Below are 24,134 nucleotides of genomic sequence, written 5' to 3'. Positions count from 1 at the left end.
TTTTTAAATTATACATATCTATATTAGTTAACTCAGGCTGCCATAAAAAGATAGCACAGACTTGGTGGGTTAAACAATAGAAATTTATTTCTTTGCAGTTCTAGGGGATAGAAATCTAAGGTCAGTATGACAATAGGGTTGGTTTCTGATGAGGCCTCTCTTTCTGACTTGCAGATAGCCATCTTCTCGCTGTATCTTCACATGGCTTGTCTTCTGTACAGGCACAAAGAGAGATATTTCTGGTGTCTCTTCCTCTCCTTATAAAGACAACTTCTATCAGATTAGGACTCTACCCTTATGACCTCATTTAACCTTATCACCTCCTTAAAAGTCCTATCTCCAAAAACAGTCACATCAGGGGCTAGGAATTCAACACAGGAATTTTGGGAGGCAGGAAGGAGACATAATTCAGTTCATAACACCATCCTAGTGGGTATAAAGTGGTATTTCATTTTGGCTTTTTGAATTTATGTTTCTCTAATGACTATGTTGAGCATCTTTCCATGGGCTTACTGCCCATTTGTATACCTTCTTTGGAAAATGTCTACTGAAGTCCTTCACACTTTTTTTTTAAAGACAGGGTCTCCCTCTGTCACCCAGGTTGGAGTGCAGTGGGGTGAACATGTTTGACTGCAGCCTTGAACTCCTGGGCTCAAGCAATCCTACCATCTCAGCCTCCTGACCTACCATCTCAGCCTCCTGAGTAGCTGGAACCACAGGTGTATGCCACCATGCCAAGCTAATGTTTTGTTTTGTAGCGACAGGGTTTTGCCATGTTGCCCAGTCTGGTCTCAAACTCCTGTGCTCAAGCGATCCTCCTTCCTTGGCCTCCCAAAGTGCTAGGATAACAGATATGAGCCAATGTGTTTGGCCTTTTGCATATTTTAGAAAATAAGGGTTTTGTTGTTGTTATTGTAAGAGTTCTTTATATATTCTAGATTTAAGTCCCTTATCAGATATATTATTTGCAAATAATTTCTCCCATTCAGTGGGTGGCCTTTCTTGTTGATAGTATCCTTTGATGTACAGATGTTCATTTTTTTTCATCATTTTGATGAAGTCCCTTTATCTATTTTTTTTCATTAGCAGGTAGCCGTGTACATTTGTCTATTTTTTGCTGTTGCCTATGATTTTGGTGTCATATCCATAAACAATGAGGCCAAGGCCGGCACGGTGGCTCACGTTTGTAATCCGAGCACTTTGGGAGGCCGAGGCAGGTGGATCATGAGGTCAGGAGATCGAGACCATCCTGGTTAACACGGTGAAACCCCGTCTATACTAAAAATACAAAAAATTAGCCGGGCGTGGTGGCAGGCACCTGTAGTCCCAGCTACTCGGGAGGCTGAGGCAGGAGAATGGTGTGAACCTGGGAGGCGGAGCTTGCAGTGAGCAGAGATCATGCCACTGCACTCCAGCCTGGGCGACAGAGCAAGACTCCGTCTCAAAAAAAATGAGGCCAAATCCAATGTCATGAAAGTTTTCCCCTACATTTTCTTTTAAGAGTCTTATCTCTTTAGGTTTTTAATCCACGTTGAGCTAATTTTTTTTTTTTTTTTTTGAGATGGAGTCTCGCTCTGCCACCCAGGCTGGAGAGCAGTGGTGCAATCTCGGCTCATTGCAACCTCCACCTCCCAGGTCCAAGTGAATCTCCTGCCTCAGTCTCCTGAGTGGTTGGGATTACAGGCGCATGCCACTACACACAGCTAATTGTTGTATTTTTAGTAGAGACGGGGTTTCACCATGTTGGCCAGGCTGGTCTTGAACTCCTGACCTCAGGTGATCCACCCGTCTCTGCCGCCCAAAGTGCTGGGATTACAGGCATAAGCCACTGCACCAAGTCTAATTTTTTTTATATGGTAAATGTTAAGGGTCTACTTTCATTCTTTTATATATGGATATCCAGTTCTCCCAGCACCGTTAGTTGAAAAGATGATCCTTGTTCCATTAAATGGTCTCGGCACCTTTATCAGAAATAAATTGTAACATATGTGAGAATTTATTTCTGGGCTCTCTATTCTATTCCATTGGTCAATATGTCTGTTCTTATGCCAGTACTATATTGTTTTCTTTGTTTTCATTTGTTTCTTTTTAGAGATGAAAGTCTCACTATGTTGCCCAGGCTGGATTCAAACTCCTGGGCTCATGCAATCCTCCTATCTCAGCTTCCCAAATAGCTGGGACTACAGGTGCATGTTAGCATGCCCAGTTTATACTATTTTAATTATTGCAGTTTTGTGGCAACTTTCAAAGTCAGGAGATGTTAGCCTTCCAATTTTATTCTTCTTTTTAAAAATTGTTTTGGCTATTCAGGGCTACTTGCAATTACATACGAATTTGAGATGTGGCTCTTCCATTTCTGTAAAAAAGACTGTTGGAATATTGACAGAAATTAGTGCTGAAGACATAACTCATTTTGGGTAGTGCTATATTTGGATGTTTGTCCCCCACAAACCTCATGTTAAAATTTGATTCCAAAGTTGGAGGTGGAGGCCTTATCAGAGGTGACTGGATCATGGCGGCAGATCCCTCATGAGTAGATTAATGTCCTCCCTTGTTGGGGAAAGAGGGAAAGAGTTCTTACTCTACTAGTTCCCACAAGAGCTGGTTGTGAAACAAAGAGCCTAGGACCTTCTCCTTCTCTCTCTTGCCATGTGCTCTCCACACATGCAGGTCCCCTTCACTTTCTGCCATGAGTGGAAGCAGCCAAAGGCCTTCACCAGAAGCCAAGTAGATGCTGGCACCATGCTTCTTGCACAGCCTGCAGAACCATGAGCCAAATAAACTTACTTACTTTATAAATTACCCAGCTTCATCTATTCCTTTATAGCAACATAAAGAAGGACTAAGACAGGTAATATTGATGTCTTAACAATGTTAAATCTTCTTCCCCATAAACATGGGCTGTCTTCCCATTTGTCTAGGTGTCCCACAATTTTTTCACTAAAAAATTAGACTCTAAAAAAACTCTATTTTTTTCTTAGAGTTTTCAGGGTACAAGTCTTTCAATTCCTTGGTTAGGTTTATTCTTAAATATTTCATCCTTTTTTTTTTTTTTTTTTTTTTTTGAGGCAGGGTCTCACTCTGTCACCCAGGCTGCTGAAGTGCAGTGGCATGATCTCGGCTCACTGCAACCTCTACCTTCCAGGCCCAAGTGATCCTCCCACCTCAGCCTCCCAAGTAGCTGGGGCACAGGCGCGTACCATCATTCCCAGCTAATTTTTGTATTTTTTGTAGCGACGTGGTCTCACCATGTTGCCCAGGCTGGTCTTGAACTCTTGGGCTCAAGCCATCCACCCACCTTAGCTTCCCAAAATGTTGTGACTCCAGGCCTATTTAATTCTTTTAGATGCTAATGTGAATAGGATTGCTTTGTTAGTTTTCATTTCAGACTATTCATTTCTGATATATAGAAACACTGCTTATTTTTGTGTGCTGACTTTGTATCTTGCAACTTTGCTGATTTAATTAGCTTTAGTAATTTCCTGGTGGATTCTTTGGGATTTTCTACATGTAGAATCATGTTATCTGTAAATATAGTTTTACATCTTCCTTTCAAATACAATGTTGTTTTTTTCTTGTCACCTAGCTCTTGCTAGAACTTTCAGTACAACATTGAACAGTAGTGGAGAGCACAGGCATCCTCGTGTTGTTCCTGATCTTAGCGAGAAAATTTTCAGTCTTTCACCACTGACCACGATGTTAGCTATGGGTTTCTCATAAGCACTTTTTATCATGTTGAGGTATTTTCCTTCTGTTAGCTTTCTGAGAGTTTTCAATCATGAAAGGGTATTGAATTTTGTCAAATGCCTTTTCTGTGTCAATTGAGATGATCATGCATTTTTTTTCTTTAGTTCTATTAATATCATGTATTACATTTATTGATTTTATGCCAAATCACTCTTGCATTACTAAGAAAATCCTACCTGGCCATGATAAATAATCCTTTTACTATGCTGTTGGATTCGGTTTGCTAATATATTCTTGAGGACTTTCACGTCTATATTAAAAAGGGATTTTGACCTGTAATTTTCTTGTGATATCTTTATCCGGTTGCAGCATCAGGGTAATGCTGGCTTTGTAGAATGAATAAGAAAATGTTCCTTTGCTCACGCCTATAATCCCACCACTTTGGGAGTGCGAGGTGGGTGGATATGAGGTCGGGAGTTCAAGATCAGCCTGGTCAACATGGGGAAACTCCATCTCTACTGAAAATACAACAAGTAGCCGGGCATGGTGGCAGGTGCCTGTAGTCCCAGCTACCCAGGAGGCTGAAGCATGAGAACTGCTTGAATTCAGGACGCAGAGGTTGCAGTAAGCCAAGATTGTGCCACTGCACTCCAGCCTGGGAGACAGAGTGAGACTCCATCTCCAAAAAAAAAAAAAAAAAAAAAAAATTCCTTCATCTTCAATTTTTTTGGAAGAATTTGAGAAGGATTGGTGTTAATTCGTTTTTCTTTTTTATTTTTTTGAGACAGGGTCTTGCTCTGTCACCCAGGCTGGAGTGCAGTGGTATGGTCATGGCTCACTACAGCTTCAGTTTCCTGGGCCCAAGCAATCCACCCACCTCAGCCTCCCAAATAGCTAAGACTACAGGCACGTACCACCATGCCTGGCTAATTTTTTGGATTTTTAGTAGAGACCTGGTCTCACCATGTTGCCCAGGCTGGGTGTTAATTTTTTGTTTTGTTTTTCTTTTTCATTTTTTTTATTTTTTGACAGACTCTCACTGTGTTGCCCAGGCTGAAGTGTAGTGGCACGATCTTGGCTCACTGTAACCTCCGCTTCCCGGGCTCAAGTGATTTTCCTGCCTCAGCCTCCTGAGCAGCTGGGACAACAGGCACCCATCACCATGCCCAGCTCATTTTTGTGTTTTTAGTAGAGAAGGTGTTTCACCATATTGGCCAAGCTGGTCTCGAACTCCTGACCTTGTGATCCACCTGCCTCAGCCTCACAAAGTGCTAGGCGTGAGCCACTGCGCCTGGCCTAATTCTTTAAATATGTGGTAGAACTCACTGGTGAAACCATTTGATTTAGCACTTTTCTGTGTTGGAAAGATTTTGGTTACTAATTCAATCTATTTGCTTGTTATAGGTCAGTTGAGATTTTCTATTTCTTCTTGAATCAGTTTAAGTAGGTTTTAAGGAATTTGCAAATTTCTTCTGGATTATCTAATTTGTTGACATAGAATTGTTTTTTTTTTTTTTTTTTTTTTTTGAGACGGAGTCTCGCTCTGTGGCCCAAGCTGGAGTACAGTGGCGAGATCTCAGCTCACTGCAACCTCCACCTCCTGGGTTCAAGCAATTCTCCTGCTTCAGCACACCACCACCCTCCCCACCTCCATCCCCACTTCCCCCAAGGAGCTGGGATTACAGGCATGAGCCCCCACGCCCGGCTAGTTTTTTTTGTATTTTTAGTAGAGACAGGGTTTCACCATGTTGGCCAAGCTGGTGTCGAACTTCTGACCTCAGGCAATCTGCCTGCCTCAGCCTCCCAAAGTGCTGGGATTACAGGCGTGAGCCACCATGCCCAGCCCACAGTATTCTCTTATCCTTTTTATCTCTGTAAGGTCAACCAGTAGTAATGTCCCCAGTTTTGTTTTGTTTTGTTTTTTTTCCTGATTTTAGTTATTTGCATCTTCTCTTTTTCTTTATCAGTCTAAAGTTTCATCAGTTTTGTTGATCTTTTCAAAGAATCAACTTTTAGTTTCCTTGATTTTCTCTATTATTGTGGGTTTAGTTTGCTCTTCTTTTTCTAGTTCCTTAAAGTATAAAGCTAGGTGGCCGATTTCTGATCTTTTTTCTTTTTTAAATGTAGGCATTTACAGCTATAAACTTCCCTGTCTCTATATGGAATCCGTAGTTTCATTCATGTAGTTATTTATTGACTGCAAAGTATGTCAGGTACTGAGAAGTTCTTTACATTAAAGAACTTATTGTCTAAAGAAAACATAGAGAAACAAATAATCCATGTAAAACGTTGAGCACAGTGCCTGGAACCATTTATTGAAAGCATATAAAAGTGGTAGCTATCATTAAATAAATTCTCCACAATGAATAAATATACCTTACTGGCATACTTACCACAGGGAGCCAGAAGGAAGCAAAGAGGTAGATCAAAATGAGGACTAACAAATAGAAATTTGAAAACAGTTTTCAAAAGATGGAACAATGAGAGAGAAAGGAAAGCAGAGAGAAAGAATTGCTCAATCAGAAGGAAAGAACGAAGATAAAATTAGTATCGAATACTTAGATTAGTAAAAGAAATGCAGATAACATCAAAGTTCTAACTATAATTACAGCACATGAATCTATATTACTATCAATAAGCCTAGGACTTACTTTAGCAACATTCAGTAGACTAGGAGCAAATATAATAGAAAGAAAGTTGGATTTATTCAGACTGGGATTTGATAAGATTTAAACAAAAAAAAAAAAAAGTCTAGAAGTAATAATCAAGAATTCAATCAAAACGTATAAGACACACAGAAAGAAAAAATAAAATTCAGAAGATAATGTAATAAATAGAACCAGACTTACAGATAACTCAGCTTTAGCATAATCACAAATGAACTTTAAAACAACCATGATTAATATGTTGAAGGATCTAATGTAAAAGATGAACATTCATGAAGAGATGGAGAATTTCAGCAGGAAAAAAAGAAAACTTTTTTTTTTTTTTTGAGATGGAGTCTCGCTCTGTTGCCCAGGTTGGAGTGCAGTGGCCCCATCCCAGCTCACTGCAATTTCTGCCTCCTGGGTTCAAGTGATTCTCCTGCCTCTGCCTCCTGAGTAGTTGGGATTACAGGTGAGTGCCACCACATCCGGCCAAGAAAACTCTTTTTTTGTTGTTTTTTGAGACAGAGTCTTGGTCTGTTGCCCGGCTGGAGTGCAGTGGCGCCCATCTTGGCTCACTGCAACCTCCGCCTCCCGGGTTCACGCCCTTCTCCTGCCTCACCCTCCCAAGTAGCTGGGACTATAGGCGCCCGCCACCACGCCCGGCTAATTTTTTGTATTTTTAGTAGAGATGGGGTTTCACCGTGTTAGCCAGGATGCTCTTGATCTGCTGACCTCGTGATCTGCCTGCCTCGGCCTCCCAAAGTGCTGGGATTACAGGCATGAGCCACCGTGACTGGCCAAGAAAACTATTTTTAAATATTCAAATGGAGCCAGGCACGGTGACTCACCCTTGTAATCGCAGCATTTTCGGAGGCCAAGGCTGGGGAATCACCTGAGGTCAGGAGTTCAAGGCTAGCCTGGCCAACATGGTGAAACCCTGTCTCTAACAAAATACAAAAATTAGCCGGGTATGGTGGCAGGCACCTGTAATCCCAGCTACTCAGGAGGCTGAGGCAGAAGAATCGCTTGAACCCAGGAGGTGGAGGTTGCAGTGAGCTGAGTTGCACTCCAGCCTGGGCAACATGAGCGAAACTCCATCTCAATAAATAAACAAATAAATAAATAGTCAAATAGTAATGCAAAATATACAAAACACAATATCAGAAATGAATACTTCTTTGATGGACTTATTAGCACACTAGACACAGCTAAGGAAAGAATCAGGAAACCTGAATATAAGTCAATCAAAATTATACAAAGTGAAACACAATTTAAAAGGAGTAGGAGGCCAAGCACAGTGGCTCACACCTGTAATCCCAGCACTTTGGGAGGCTGAGGCAGGCAGATCTCTTGAGGTCAGGAATTTGAGACTAACTTGGCCAACATGGTGAAACCCTGTCTCTACTAAAAATACAAAAAAAAATAGCTGGGCGTGGTGGCATGTGCCTGTAATCCCAGCTACTCGGGAGGCTGAGGCAGGAGAATCGTTTGAACCCGGGAGGCAGGGGTTGCAGTAAGCCAAGATCGCTCCATTGCACTCCAGCCTGGGCAACAAAAATAAATAAAAATAAAAATAAATAAAGGGAGTAGGAGAAAAAACACATCAGAGCATCCACCAGCTATGGGTATTATCAAATGGTCTAACATACATGTAATTTGAAACCCAGAAGAAGAAAAAACAAAGAAAACAGGGCAAAAAAATTTATGATGTCAAAAATTATTCTAACAATTAAAAAAGCCATAAATCTGAAACCATCAGAGAACCGCAGCAGGATAAATACCTGATACATGTGTGTATGTGTTTGTGTGTGGGTATATTAATAATGGGCAAATAAATATCTATTACAAACCTACTAAAGAAATCTCCCAGATTCTCAATGGCATTTAGAAACTTTTTAATAGATATACATGAAGGATTTAATGTGCTAAACCATCTACTCAAACTATATGTGTGTATGCACATGTGCACATATATTTATGTGTACATACATGTACACATAACTGTCTAAAGAAAAATAATAACAAAGTATAGCACAAAGAATGGGGGATTGGGTGTGGTGACTCATAATTGTAATCCCAATACTTTGGGAGGCTAAGGCAGGAGAATTGCTTGAGCCCAGGAGTTCGAGACCAGCCTGAATTATATAGCAAGATCTTGTCGCAACAAATTTTTTTTTTTTAATTAGCCAGCTATTGTGGTGCACACTCATGGTCCCAGATACTTGAGGCTAAGGTGGGAGGACTGCTTAAGTTCAGAAGTTTGAGACTGCAGTAACCTGAGATTTTGCCACTGCACTCCATCCTGGGTGAAAGATCGAGTCTCTGTCTCTAATTTAAAAAAAAAAAAAAAAGAAAAAAAAAAGAAATGGGGAGAAATAATGACAGTTAAACGTCGTAAGGTTTTTATACTATACATGAAGTGGGATAAGATTATTTGAAAGTAGACTGTGGTAAGTTAAAATGTATACAGCTGGTCCTCAACTTAAAAGATGGTTTCACTTACGGTTTTTCAGGTTTATGATGGTACAAAAGCAATATGCATTCAGTAGAAACCATAGTTCAAGTAACATACAATCATTCTGTTCTTTGGTTTCAGTATTCAATAAATTACACAAGAGATTCAACATTTTATTATAAAATAGGCTTTGTGTTAGATTTTGCCCAACTATAGGTTAGTATAAGTGTTCTGGGTACATTTAAGGTAAGCGGGGCTGAGCCATGATGTTTGGTAGTTAGGTGTATTAAGTGTATTTTCAACTTATGATATTTTCAAGCTATGAAGGGTTTATCAGGATGTAACCACATCATGATTCAAGGAACAGCTGAATTATATAGGCATGTCTCAGAGATATTGCTGGTTCAATTCTAGACCACCACAATATAGCAAATGTTGCAAAAAAGCAAGTCACATGAATATTTTGGTTTCCCAGTAAATATAAAAGTTATATTTACATTATACTGTACTCTACCAAGTGTGCAATAGCATTATGACTAAAAAAAAGTACATACCTTAATTTTAAAATACTTTATTGAGACAATTATGTCACCAAAATGGCAGAGTAGAAGCAATCTGGCTTCACTCTCCCACAGAAAGACAAAAACAAATATCTAGCACAAAGCTTATCATCAGCAATATCCCAGAACTCAAATCTGAAGCTGATACTATCCGTGAGCCACAGAGAACTCAAAAACTCCAAGCAAACAGTAAGAGAAATAGCCTTCTCTATGCATGATGCCCCTTCTGCAATCTGCCAGGCCCTATGCATGAAAAATTCCTCACAGACTCAGCTTCTTCATTGGAAAATGTTAGATCGTGGAGGACAGCCAGCTTTCCCACCATCTTGGGCTCCCTTGCAGGAAAACTGTTCCTGCCTCAACCCATGAGAAGTATAATATCATGAGGGCCAGCAGGGAGAAAAAACCATGAAGGCAGCTGTAGAAAAAGAGGGGAAACAGGAACAGAAACCCTAGCCCTGAAATTCTCCCCTTTATTTCAGCCAACAGAGATGCCATATCGGAGTGGCTGTTCAGCAGGACCACACTGTATGAGGCATGATCCATGAGTTTTCTGGGTACAAATCCTTTGCCAGCCTTACCACACAGTTGGGGTAATCCCCTTTGCCACCCCCACCATCTGACAGGCAGTGCTCCAATGTTTGTGAGAGCCAAGGCAAATTTGGGCTTAAGGCGCCATCTAGTGCCCAAAAAGAGGCAGTGATCTACAACAGTATTAAGGGAATTCAGGCAACTGCAAAGAATCTCTAAGCAAATATACCTTAGAAAGACCAAAACAAGAAAGACAGCAAAGACTGGAATAAATAATAAGTCCTTTAAAGCAAAGCCATAGATGTACATCCACAAGAAACAACAGCAAACACGGAACTATGACCTCCCCAAATGCACAAAGAGTCAGGGACCAACCTAAACAAAAGCAATGTGTGAGGTCTCAGATCAAGAACAAAATAAGAGTTCTACAGACACTCAGCAAAATCCAAGATAACACAGAGAAGCAATTCAGAAATTTGTCAGAGAAATGTAACACAAAGAGATTGAAATTTAAAAAAAAAAAAAAAAAATCCTGGAACTCAGAAATAGGTTTTCTGAAAAATGGATTACAGGCTCTCACATTGCAAGAAACAATCAGTGAGCTCAAATACAGGCTATTGGAAAATACAGTCAGAGGAGAAAAAAAAAGGAATGAAGAATACCTGCAAGATATAAAGAATAATCTCAAAAGAACAAATGTAAGAGACACTGGCATTCAATGAGGAGTTAAGAACAAGGAGTAGTAAGCTTATTCAAAGAAATAACAGAAAATATTCCAAATCTAAAGAAAGATATAAATATCTAGGTACAGAAGGTCAGAAAACACCAAATATATTTGTATTAGTCCATTTTCACTCTGCGATAAAGAATACCTGAAGCTGGCCGGGCGCGGTGGCTCAAGCCTGTAATCCCAGCACTTTGGGAGGCCGAGACGGGCGGATCACAAGGTCAGGAGATCGAGACCATCCTGGCTAACACGGCGAAACCCCGTCTGTACTAAAAACACAAAAAATTAGCCGGGCGAGGTGGCGGCGCCTGTGGTCCCAGCTACTCGGGAGGCTGAGGCAGGAGAATGGCGGGAACCCGGGAGGCGGAGCTTGCAGTGAGCTGAGATCTGGCCACTGCACTGCAGCCTGGGCGACAGAGCGAGACTCCGTCTCAAAAAAAAAAAAAAAAAAAAAGAATACCTGAAGCTGGGTAATTTATGAGGGACAGTGGTTTAATTGACTCACAGTTCCACATGGCTGGGGAGGCTTCAGGAAACTTACAATCATGGTGGGAGGGGAAGCAGGCACGTCTTACATTGCGGCAGATAAGAAAGAGTATGTGTGAAGGAGGAACCGTCAAACACCTATAAAACCATCAGATCTTGTGAGAACTCACTCACTATCACAAGAACAGTATGGGATAATTGCCCCCATGATCCAATCACCTCCTATCAGGTCCCTCGCTTGACACATGGGGATTATGGGAATTACAATTCGAGATGAGACTTGGGTGGGAACACACAGCCAAACCATATCAATATTCAATCCAAATAAGAGGATCCCAAGGCAAATAATAATCAAACCTGAAAATGTCAAGGACAAAGAGAAGACCCTAAAACAGCAAGAGAAAAAAAAAATAAAAGAACATATAAAAGAGCTCTGATTTTTTGGCAAGAGACTTTCCAGCAGAAACCTAACAGGCCGTGAGGGAGTCAAATGACACATTCAAAGTGCTACAGGATAAAAGGAAACAAAAAAACCTGCCAACCAACTATGCTGTACCCAGCAAAGTTTCCCTTCAAATGGGAAGGAGATATAAAGTCTTTCCTAGACAAAAGCTGAGGGAATTCATCACTACTAGACCCATCTTTCAAGAAATGCTAAAGGGAGTTTCTTTGATTTGAAAGAAAACAAAGTTTGATGTCCAAAACCAAAAATGTTTGAAGGTATAAAACTCACTGGTAAAAGTAGACAAATTCAGAATGCTCTAATGCAGTAATTGTTACATCTAATCCATTCATATCTCTAGTATGAAGACTAAAAGACAAATCTACTGAAAATATTAACAGCAACCTATTAAGATAAATAGATGTAAATTAAGACAACAAAATGTCAAAATGTGGGAGGATGGAATTAAAGTGTAGAATTTTTTAGTTTTTCCCTTGATTCTTTCCTTTTCTTTGTGATCAAAGTTAAGTTGTCATATGTTTAAAATAACTTATAGCTACAGCTTTGGTAAGCCTCATGGTAACCACAAAGCAAAGACTTAGATACGCTAAAAATAAAAAGCAATGAATTAAAACACACTCCCAGAGAAAAACCACTTATCACAAAGGCAGTAAGAAGGAAGTAAGGGAGGAGTTACAAAACAACCAGAAACCAAGTAATGAAATACTGCATTGCAAGTCCTTATCGATCAATAATAACACTGAATGTAAATGAACTAAATTCTTCAATCAAAAGACATAAGCAAGGCTGCGTGAATTTTTTAAAACTTTTAAAACTTTTAGAAACAAGATCCAACTACATATTGCCTATAAGAAACTCACATCGCCTATAAAGACACACATAGTCTGATAGTGAACAATGGAAAAAGATAGTCCACGCAAATGGAAGCAAAAAAATAAATAAATAAAAATAAAAAGTAGCCATACTTACATCAAACAAAATAGACCAAGTCAAAGTCTGTAAAAAAAGGACAAAGAAGGTCACCGTATGATGATAAAGAAAGAAGTGAATTCAGCAAGAGGCTGTAACAGTTATAAATATATGCACACAATTCTGGAGCACACAGATATATTAAGTAAACATTAATACATCTAGAGGAGAGATAGACTATAATACAAATAATAGCAGGGGGCTTCAACATTCATCTCTCAATAATGGACAGAACATCCAGACAGAAAATCAACAAAGATACAATGAAGTTAAACTACACCTAGACCAACTGGACCTAATGACATTTACAGAACATTTCACCTTCTACTGCAGAATACACATTCTTCTCATTAACACATGGAACATTCTCCAGGATAAAACATATGTTAGGCTATAAAACATGTCTCAACAAATTAAAAAAAGTCAAAATCATATCAAGTATCTTCTCTGACTACAACAGAATAAAAATAGAAATCAATAACATGAAGAATTTTGGAAACTACACAAATGTGGAAATTAAACAACATGCTCCTGAATGATCAATAGATTAATATAGAAATTAAGAAGAAAACTTCAAAATGTCTTCAAACAAATGAAAATGGAAACATAACTTTCCAAATACTATGAGATTGAGTATAGCAGTACTAAGAGAGAAGCTTATAGCAATAAATGCCTACATCAAAAAAGTAGGTTTCAAATAAGCAACCTAACGATGTACTTAAAAGAACTAGAAAAGAACAAATCAAACCCTAAATTAGTAGAAAGAAATAATAAAGATCAAAGCAGAAATAAATAAAATTGAGACTAAAACAAGTACAAAAAAATCAATGAAATGAAAAGTTGGTTTTTTGAAAAGATAAACAAAATCAACAAACCTTCAGCTAGATGTATTAGGCTGTTCTCACATTACTATAAAGAAATACCCGGCCGGGCGTGGTGGCTCACGCCTGTAATCCCAGCACTTTGGGAGACCAAGGTGGGCAGATCGCCTGAGGTCAGGAGTTCGAGACCAGCCTGACCAACATGAAGAAACCTCGTCTCTACTAAAAATACAAAAATTACCCGGGCGTGGTGGTGCATGCCTGTAATCCCAGCTACTCAGGAGGCTGAGGCAGGAGAATTGCTTGAACCCAGGAGGCGGAAGTTGCAGTGAGCTGAGATTGTGCCACTGCACTTGAGCCTGGGCAACAAGAGCGAAACTCTGCCTCAAAAAAAAAAAAAAAAAGGAAGAAGAAAAGAAAAGAAAAAAGAAATATCCTAGACTGGGTAAATTATAGAAGAAAGAGTAATTGGCTCATGGTTCTGTAGGCAGTACAGCATATGCTGGCTCAGCTTCTAGGGAGGCCTTAGGAAAACTTACAATCATGGTGGAAGGCGGGGGAGCAGCATTTCACATAGCTGGAGCAGGAGGAAGAGAGACAGTGGAGGTGCCACACACTTTTAAACAACCAGATCTCACAACTCACTATCATAATGACAACTCCAAGGCAGATGGTGTTAAACCATGAAAAACTGCCCCAATGATCCAATCACCTCCCACCAGGCCCCACCTCCAATACTGGGGATTACAACTGAACACGAGATTTCGGTGGGGAAACAGATCCAAACCATATAATTCCACCCTGCCCCCTGCCAAATCTCATGTCCTTCTCACATTGCAAAATCTAGTTATGCCTTCCCAACAATCCCCCAAAGTCTTAACTCATTCTAGCATTAACTCAAAAGTCCAAAGTCTCATTTGAGACAAGGCTAGTCCCTTCCACCTATGAGTCTGTAAAATCAAAAACAAGGTAGTTACTTCCAAGATACAATGGAGGTATAGGCCTTGGGTAAATACACAAAAGGAAGAAATAGCCCAAAAGAAAGGGGCTACAGGCTGCATGCAAGTCCAAAGCCCAGAAGGGCAGTCACTAAATCTTAAAGTTCCAAAATAATCTCCTTTGACTCCATATGTCATATCCAGGATATGCTGGTGCAAGGGGTAGGCTCACAAAGCCTTGGGCAGCTCCATGCCTATGGCTTTCCAGGGTTTAGCCCACATGGCTGCTCTTAAGGGCTGGCATTGAGTGCCTGTGGCTTTCTGAGGCTGAGGGTGCAGGCTGCCAGTGGATCTACTATTCTGGGGTCCGGAGGACGGTGGCCCTCTTCTCAAAGCGTCACTAGGCAGTGCCCCAGTGGGGAGTCTGTATGAAGGATCCAACCCCACATTTCCTCTCTGCACTGTCCTTGTAGAGGATCTCCATGAGGGCTCTGCCCCTAGAGCAGGCTTTAGTCTAGACATCCAGGATTTTCCATACATCCTCTGAAATATAGGCAGAGGCTCCCAAGCCTCAACCCTTGCATTCTGTGCACCACCTGCAGGCTTAACACCACATGAAAGCTGCCAAAGTTTATGGTTTGCACCCTCTGAAGCAGCAGCCCCAAGCTGTACCTAGACCCCTTTTAGCCATGCTACAGCTAGACAGATGGAATGCAGGGAGCAGTTTCCCGAGGTTGCGCAGGGCCCCATTCTGTCCTCTTAGGCCTCTGGTCCTGTGGCAGGAGAGCTCTAAAATGCCTTCAAGGTCTTTTTCTCATTGTCTTAGACATGAGCACTTGGCCTTTCCTCTAAGATCTGGAATAAGGCAAGGTTGTCCACTTTACCACTTTAATTGAACATAGTACTGTAAGTCCTAGCAAGAGCAATTAGGCAAGAGAAAGAGCATCCACATTAGAAAGGAAGAAGTCAAATTATCCTTGCCTGCAGATGTTACGATATTATATTTAGAAAACTCTAAAGACTCTACCAAAAATTTGGATCAATTCAGTAAAGTTGCACAATACAAAATGAATATACAAAAATCAGTAGCATTTATATATGCCAACAGCAAACAAACTGAAAAAGAAATCAAGACAGCTACAAAAATATATAAAGTAGGTATAAGTGTAACCAAAGTGAAAGATCTCTACAAAGAAAACTAAAAAACACAGATGAAAGAAATTTAAGAGATCACACAAAAAAAGGGAATGATATCGCATGCTCATGGATTGGAAAAATCAACATTGTTAAAATGTCAATACTACTCAGTAACTTCTACAGATTTAATTCCATCCCTATCAAAATACCTAAAACATTCTTCACAGAAATAGAAAAAACAATCCTAAAATTTATATAGAACCATAAAAGGCCCTGAAAAATCAAAGTAATTCTGGGCAAAAAGAATAAAGCTGGAGGCATCACACTATCCAACTTCAAAATATAATACAAAGCCGTAGTAACAAAGGTAGCAAGATACTGGTGTAAAAGCAGACACACAGACCAATGGAACAGAAAAGAAAATTTAGAAAAAAATCTACACATTATCAGTCAATTCATTTTTGGCAAAGGTACCAAGAACATACATTGAGGAAAGGACAGTCACTTCAATAAATGGTGCTAAGAAAACTAGATAAACATATGCAAAACTATGAAGCTAGACCTCTATCTCTACCATATACAAAAAGCCAATCAAAATGGACTAAAGACTTAAACTAGGACCCAAATCTATGAAATTACTAGAAGAAAATGTTGGGAAAACATTCCAGGCCATTGGTCTAGGCAAAGATGTTTTGTGTAAGACGCTAAAAGCACAAGCAACAAAAGCAACAATAGACTAATGAGATTATATCAAGCAAAACAGTTTCTGCATAGCAAATGAAGGAATCAACAAAGTGAAGAGACAACCTACAGAATGGGAGAAAATATTTGCAAACTATCCATCCAAAAAAGAAAGGACTAATAACTAGAATATACAAGGAACTCAAACAACTCAGTAGCAAAACAAACAAACAAAACACAAATAATCCCATTTTAAAACTGACAAAAGATCTAATATACATTTCTCCAAAGAAGACATCAACTGGACAACAGGTATATTTTAAAATGCTCAACATTGTTAATTATCAAGAAGATGAAAATCAAAACTACAATGATAAAGCATCTCACCCCAGTTAAAATGGCTTTTATCAAGAAAACAAAAATTAATGGATGTTGCAAGGATGCAGAGAAAGGAGAATGCTTCGAAACACCATTGGTGGGAATGTAAATTAGTACAGGCACTACAGAAAAGAGAATAGAAGTTCCTCAAAGAAAACTAACAACAGAACTACCATATGATCCAGCAATCTCACTGCTGGGTATATATTCAAAATAGAGGAAATCAGTATATCAAAAAGACAGCTGCACTTCCATGTTTATTGCAGCACTATTCACTACAGCCAAGATATGTAATAAACCTAAGTGTCTATCAATGGATTAATGAAGAAAATTATATATATGGGTATTTATATATGTGTATGTATATGTATGTGTATATATGTGTAAATATATGCACATACACATATGCACATACATAAACATACACACATATACAATGGAATACTATTCAGCCATAAAAAAGAATTCTGTCATTTGCAGCAACATGGATAGAACTGGAGGTCATTATGTTATATGAAATAAGCCAGGCACAGAAAGATAAGTACCACATGTTCTCACTAATTGTGGAAGATAAAAAAGTAGCTCTCATAGAGATAGAGAGTTGATTAGTGCTTACTAGGGACTAGAATGGGTAGGGCGAAGAGGGGTGAAAAGCAGTTGGTTAACAGGTACAAAAATACAGTTAGTACCAGAAATAAGATATAGTGTTTTATAGTACAGTAGAGTAACCATACTTAACAACAACATATTGTAGAGTACAAAATAGCTAGAAGATTGGTACGCAAAAAGATCTTTAAAAGAAAAGGAAAAAAATAGAACAGAATAAAGAAAAATGTTTTAGGTGATTGATATCCCCATTACCCTGATTTGATCATTACACATTGTATGCAAGTAACAAAATATCACATGCACCCCCAAAATATGTACAACTATTATGTATCAATTTTTAAAAAACTGTATTGCTAAAAATGCTAATGGTCATATGAGCCTTCGGCAAGTCATACTCTTTTTGCTGGTGGAGGGTTTTGCCTCGATGCTGATGGCTGCTGACTGATCAGAGTGGTGGTTGCTGATGGTTGGAGTGGCTGTGGCAATTTCTTAAAATAAGACAACAATGAAGTTTGCTACATTGATTGACTCTTCTGTTCCCAAAAGATTTCTCTGTAGTACGGATGCTGTCCTAATAGCATTTTACCCACCGTAGAACTTCTTTCAAAATTGGAGTCAGTGCTCTCAAACCCTGCCACTGCTTTATATAATATTCTAAATCTGTTGTTGTCATTTCAACAATGTTTAAAGAATCTTCACCAGTAGATTCCATCTCAAGAAACCACTCTCTGTGCTCATCCATAAGAAGCAATTCCTCATCCCTTCAAGTTTTATCATGAGATTGCATCAATTCAGTCACATCTTCAGGCTCCACTTCTAATTCTACTTCTCTTGCTATTTCCACCACATCTGTAGTTAAATCCTCCACTGAAGTCCGAGTCTCTCAAAGTCATCCATGAGGGTAGGAATCAACTTCTTCCAAAATCCTGTTAATGTTGATATTTTGACCTCCTCCTATGAATCACCAATGTTCTTAATGGCATGTAGAATGGTGAATACTCTCCAGAATGTTTTCAATTTACTTTGCTCAGGTCCATCAGAGGAAAGACTAGCTGCAGCAGCTATAGCCTTATGAATAGACTATATATGAATATTCTAAATAATAAGACTAGAAAGTTAAAATGACTCCTTGGGATCCATGAACTGCAGAATAAATGTGTTAGCAGGTATGAAAAAAACATTAATCTCCTTGTGTATATTCATCAGAGTTCTTGGGTGATGAGGTACACTGTCAATGAGCAGTAATATTTTGAAAGGAATCTTTTTTTCTGAATAGTAGGTCTTAACAGTGGGCTTAAAATATTTAGTAAACCACACTGTAAGTAGATGTGCTGCCATGTAGACTTTGTTTTTCTATTTATAGCGCATAAGCAGATGAGTAGATTTAGCATAATTCAAAAGAGCCCTGGCATTGCCTTCAACTTGAAGTCACCACCTGCATTAGCCCCTAACAAGAGAGTCAGCCCTGTCTCTTGAAGCTCTGAAGCCAAACACTGACTGCTCCTTCCTAACTATGAAAGTCCTAGATGGCTTATTCTCCCAATAGAAGGCTGTTTTGTCTACATTGAAAATCTACTGTTTAAGGTAGCCACACTTTTTTTTTTTCAGATCTAGACCGGCAGAAATGTAGCCCCTTTTATTGATTATCTTAGCTAAATCTTCCTTAAAACTCGCTGCACCTTCCTCATCAGCACTTGCTCCTTCACCTTGCACTTTTATATTATGGAGACAGCTTCTTAAACCTCATTAACCAACTTCTGCTAGCTTCCAACTTTTCTTCTGCACCTCCCTCACCTCTTCATAGAATTGAAGAGAGTCAGGGCTTTGCTCTGGATTATTCTTTGGCTTAAGGGAATATTGGGGGTGGTCTGATCTTTTACTCAGACCACTCAAACTCTCTCGTTATCATCAATAAAACTGTTTCACTTTCTTATCATTTGTGTATTTCACTGGAGTAGCACTTTTAATTTCCCTCCAAAATTTTGCCTTCATATTTTGGCTGTTTGACACAAGACATCTAGCTTTCAGCCTATCTTGGGGCTTTCGACATGCCTTCCTCATTAATGATGGTATTTCTAATTTTGAAGAATTTTGACTCTTAATTTCACTTGAACACTTAGAGGCCGCTGTAGGGTTATTAGTTGGTCTAATTTCAACATTGTTGTCTCTCAGGGTACAGGGACGCCCAAGAAGAGGGGGAGAGATGGAGAAATGGCCAGTCAGTGGAGCAGCCAGAAAACATACAACATTTATTGACTAAGTTCACCATCTTATCTTGGCGGGATTCATGGTGTGCCAAAACAATTACAATAGTTAACATCAAAGATCACTAACCACAGATTACCATAAAATACAAAATTGTAGCTGGGCATGGTGGCTCATGCCTGTAATCCCAGCACTTTGGAAGGGCGAGGTAGGAGAATTGCTTGAGTCTAGGAGTTCAAGACCAGCCCAGACAGCAGAGTGAGACCCCATCTCTATAAAAAATAAAAAAATTAGCTGGACATGGTGGCATGCAACTATATCTCCAGCTACTCAGGAGGCTGAAATGGGAGGATCACTTGAGTCTGGGAGGTTACGGCTACAGTGAGTCATGATTGTGCCACAGAATTCCAGCCTGTGCAACACAATGAAACTCTGTCTCAAAAAAAAAAAAAAAAAAGGCCATGCATAGTGGCTCACACCTGTAATCCTAACACTTTGGGAGGCCAAGGCGGGCGGATCACAAGATCAGGAGATCGAGACCATCCTGGCTAACATGGTGAAACCCCATCTCTACTAAAAAAATACAAAAAAAAAAAAAAAAAAAAATTAGCTGGGCATGGTGGCAGGCACCTATAGTCCCAGCTACTCAGGAGGATGAGGCAGGAGAATGACATGAACCCTGAAGGCAGAGCTTGCAGTGAGCCAAGATCACACCACTGCACTCCAGCCTGAGTGACAGAGCAAGAATCTGTCTCAAAAAAAAAAAAAAAAAAAAGATAATAATAATAATAAAGTTTGAAATATTGCAAGAATTACCAAAAGGTGACACAGAGACATGAAGACATGAAGTGAGTACATCTGTTGGATAAAGGGCATTGATAAACTTGCTCGACACAGGGTTGCCACAAACCTTCAGTTTGTGAAAAACACAGTATCTATGAAGCACAGCAAAACAAGGTATACCTGTAAATCCTAGAGGATCAGTAAAAAATAAAAAGATATAACTAATCAGCCAATAGTAGAGATAAAATAGGGTCATTATAAAAACTCAATCCAAAAGAAAGCAAAAAAAGCAAAAAAAGAATGAAGAATAGATGAGGCAGCTGGGTACAGTGGCTCATGCCTATAATCCCAGCACTTTGGGAGGCCAAGACAGGTGGATCACCTGAGGTCAGAAGTTCGAGACCAGCCTGGCCAACATGGTGAAACCCCATCTCTACTAAAAATACAAAAATTAGCTGGGTGTGGTGGCAGGCACCTGTAATCCCAGCTACTCAGGAGGTTGAGGAAGGAGAATCACCTGAACCTGGGAGCTGGAGGTTGAAGTGAGCCAAGATCGTGCCATTGCACTCCAGACTGGGCAACAGAGAGAGACTCAGTCTCAAAAAAAAAAAGAATAGATGAGACAAAGAAATGATAGATTTAAATCCAACCACATCGGTAACTACACTAAATGTGGATGGTCTAAACATACTGATTAACACCTTATCAGACTGGGTTATAAAAAGCAAAGAAAGACCCAAATATATGCTGCCTATGTGAAACCCACTTTAAAACAAAGAGATTGCTTAAAAGTAAAAAGGTAGAAAAAGATACACTGGCAAACACTCATCTAAAGAAAGCTCACACAATTATACAAATATCAGACAAGGCTGACTTCAAAACAAGACATTACCAAGGTTAAAAAGAAACATTACTGGTGAGTATGCAAAATGATAGGGCCACTTTGGAAAACAGGTTGGCAGCTTCTTACAAAACTAAACATATTCTTATCATACAATCCAGCAATCATGCTCCTTAGTATTTATCCAAGGGATTTTAAGATATGTCCACACTAAAACCTTTACATAGATGTTTATAGCAGCTTTATTCATAATTCCCAAAACTTGGAAGCAACAAAGACAAGATGTCCTTCATTAGGTAAATTAAACATTTTTCACTGTTGTTGATCTCTAAATATACTGCTCCAATAAAAAGAAATACTCTGGGGAAAAAAACTGAAAAGTCACTTATAACCCCAGAATAACTATTAGTATACCACAGGTGTGCAGAAAAACATACGCACTTTTTATCTTTTAGAGACAATATATCTAGTAAGAACAATGTAAAATAATCAAATGTGTATCACTAAATAGACAGATTTCAAGGTTTTGAGAGCATGATAAACTCCCTAGCATTTCTTTTCATGAAACTAACTAATCCTTTTCTAGTAATCAGTCAAAAACATATTTTCCCAAAGTTTTCAAGTGGAAAAACTATCCATTAATTATTCTGAAAATATCTAGTATAAACACAAAATGGTGTTTAAGAAACACAGGCTGGGTGAGGTGGCTCATGCCTATAATCCCAGCACTTTAGCTGGGCGTGGTGGCTCACGCCTGTAATCCCAGCACTTTGGGAGCCTGAGGCGGGTGGATCACCAGGTCAGGAGATCAAGACCATCCTGGCTAACATAACCCCGTCTCTACTAAAAATACAAAAAATTAGCCGGGCGTGGTGGCACACACCTGTAGTCCCAGCTACTCGGGAGGCTGAGGCAGGAGAATTGCTTGAACCCAGGAGGCGGAGCTTGCAGTGAGCCAAGATTGTGCCACTGCACTCCAGCCTGGGTGACAGAGCGAGACTTCGTCTCAAAAAATAAAAATAAAAAAAATCCCGGAACTTTAGAGGTAGGAGGATTGCTTGAGGCCAGAAGTTTGAGACTGTCCTAGGCAACAGGGCAACATTCTGTCTCTATTTTTATTTAAAAGAAAGAATCACAAAGCAATGAGCAATAAATCACCTCTGCAACCCCTTTGAAGGACAAAACATACCACAGTGCTTTGCATATCACTGGCACTCTAAAAGATTTGCTCTAGTCTTCTTTTTTTTTAATTAATTTTCTTCTTTCTTATAAAAAAAAATTTCTGCTAAGAATCAACTAATCTAAATGATTTACCAAAAATGGGGGAAAAAAGCAAAATAATAATGCTTTGTTTCCATAGTATTTATATAGTTTGAGTAGTGTGTTTAGCACATTAATGCCCTCAATAAATATCTACTAAGAACCTATTAAATGCCACTAAGACTCTGGGATTTTTCCAAAGATAATAACTTTCATAGACCTACATAAATAAATCTAAGAGTTCACATTTGTGAAAAATAATTTAAATGGGAAAAAAAAACTGTCTTACTGGATTATTTCCTTAACATACTTGTAAAACTTATCTCTTCTTTGGCTTCTTTGTACCATTTTCATTGTTCTGTAACTTGCTAACATATTAATTTTTAAATATTTTGAAATATCTAATTAGTAACTGTTTTCAAAAAACTTCAAATCAAGAACAAAAAAGTAATGTTTGAGAAATATAGTACCTGACAGAGGATGTTCTTGGCCCATGGTCTCTGGAATCCATTACCCAACCAACATGACACTCTAGAGGGGGATTTGTGCTATGCCTTGTTTTTCTCTTTCTTGGACTCTAAAGAAAATAAAGTCAAGCATTGCAATTAGTTTCAATAGTGTGAACTTCACAAGTAAATTAAAACCCTCTGACTATAAATGAACTCAAACATTTTCATACTGTAGATAACACATTGTGAAATCATATGAAGTCACAAAACTCAAAAATCTCACACACAAGTTACAAAACTTAATAAGGTCCTTTGGTAGGTTTGTGACACAAGGATAAAATGAAGTGCAGCTTAGTGTGATTCTTCATTATACTTTCTGTTCGTCTTTAATTACAGTATCCAATGGTAAAAAAGGTTTTTGTTTGTTTGTTTACTTTTAAATGGGGTCTTACTCTGTTGCCAAGGCTGGAGTGCAGTGGCATGATCATGGCTCACTGCAGCCCTGACCCCTACAGGCTCAAACAATCCTCCCACCTCAGCCTCCGAAGTAGCTGGGACTACAGGCACATGCCACCATGCCCAGCTAATTTTTGTATTTTTTTAGAGATGGGGTCCCACGGCATTGCCCAGGCTAGACTCCAACTCCTGGGCACAAGCGATCCACCTGCCTTGGTCTCCCAAAGTGTTGGATTACAGGCATGAACCACCATGCCCAACCAAAAAATTTCTTAACCTGAGAAACTATCACTATGGTAAAGTACGATTTTTAAGTGAAATATTACAAGTTATAACACACACTTTTTAATGTGATGTTATAGAAATTACAACGTCTCATTCTGTATGTTAAAGGATACAAAATGCAAGCCTTATATTCCTGGTTGTTTTGTATACCTTTACATCAATGGCTTTTGGTTCTTTAACAACAGGATAAAATCTTGGTGTTTTGTTAGGATCTTGTAACCTAGGTGTTCGAGGTGTTTTGGGTGTTCTTGTAGGATGAATTCTAGGAGATTCTGGAACTGCTGTAGGCAACGAACAAACCATTGCTGCCGAAGTTATTTCTGAAACATCAAATAGCTTCTGAGCTAATTCATCAGTCAAATCTGCAAAATAAAAAACTCTTAAAATTATTTAGATGCTAGGAAAATATTTTACTTTGAGAATAAGGATAATTCTGGAATTCTCTAAGCTCAAAGGATTTTTCACTGAAAACATTTCAAATATATAAAAACAAAAATAACAAATACTTTTTTGACCATTATCTAACTTTATAAAATTTTTATTTTTCTATATCTGTTTATGACTTTTTCTTTTAAAGAAAGGGTGAAGCTTCCTGTGTAACCTCCGCTAATCCCATTTCCCTCCTGCTTTCCTTTCTCAGAGATAACTAGCCTCTTAAATTTGGAATTTTGATCTATTATTACATATATGTAATATTATTTTGCATAATTAACTTTATATATGTAACATAATACTATATCACTTTGTAAACTTTTCTCATGTTTT

The 24,134-nt window shown here is 38.9% G+C and overlaps 1 protein-coding gene across 20 annotated transcripts in view; it reads right to left on the bottom strand.

Annotated features, from left to right (window-relative positions):
* The window catches only part of LARP1B (La ribonucleoprotein 1B), a 154,641-nt gene that overhangs the window by 13,825 nt on the left and 116,682 nt on the right, over positions 1-24,134 (bottom strand). For 16 of the 20 annotated variants that reach the window (XR_012435091.1, XR_012435089.1, XR_010586992.2 and 13 more), the window contains 2 exons: positions 23,520-23,731; positions 22,650-22,756 (listed from right to left, as the gene is read on the bottom strand). Coding sequence is in view for 15 of the 20 variants with exons in the window: in XM_015450821.4 (XP_015306307.1) it covers positions 22,650-22,756; positions 23,520-23,731 (319 nt within the window). In the remaining 5 variants the exon portion in view is untranslated. Of the gene's footprint in view, positions 1-12,531; positions 12,554-22,649; positions 22,757-23,519; positions 23,732-24,134 lie in introns of those variants that run through there. The other 4 variants (XM_045392863.2, XM_065545456.1, XM_045392867.3 and 1 more) reach the window with 3 other exon arrangements.

The sequence above is a fragment of the Macaca fascicularis genome, chromosome 5 (assembly GCF_037993035.2).
Source record: "Macaca fascicularis isolate 582-1 chromosome 5, T2T-MFA8v1.1".
In the NCBI taxonomy this organism is placed as follows: Eukaryota; Metazoa; Chordata; class Mammalia; order Primates; family Cercopithecidae; genus Macaca; species Macaca fascicularis.
This window is presented reverse-complemented; position numbering and strand designations above follow the sequence as displayed.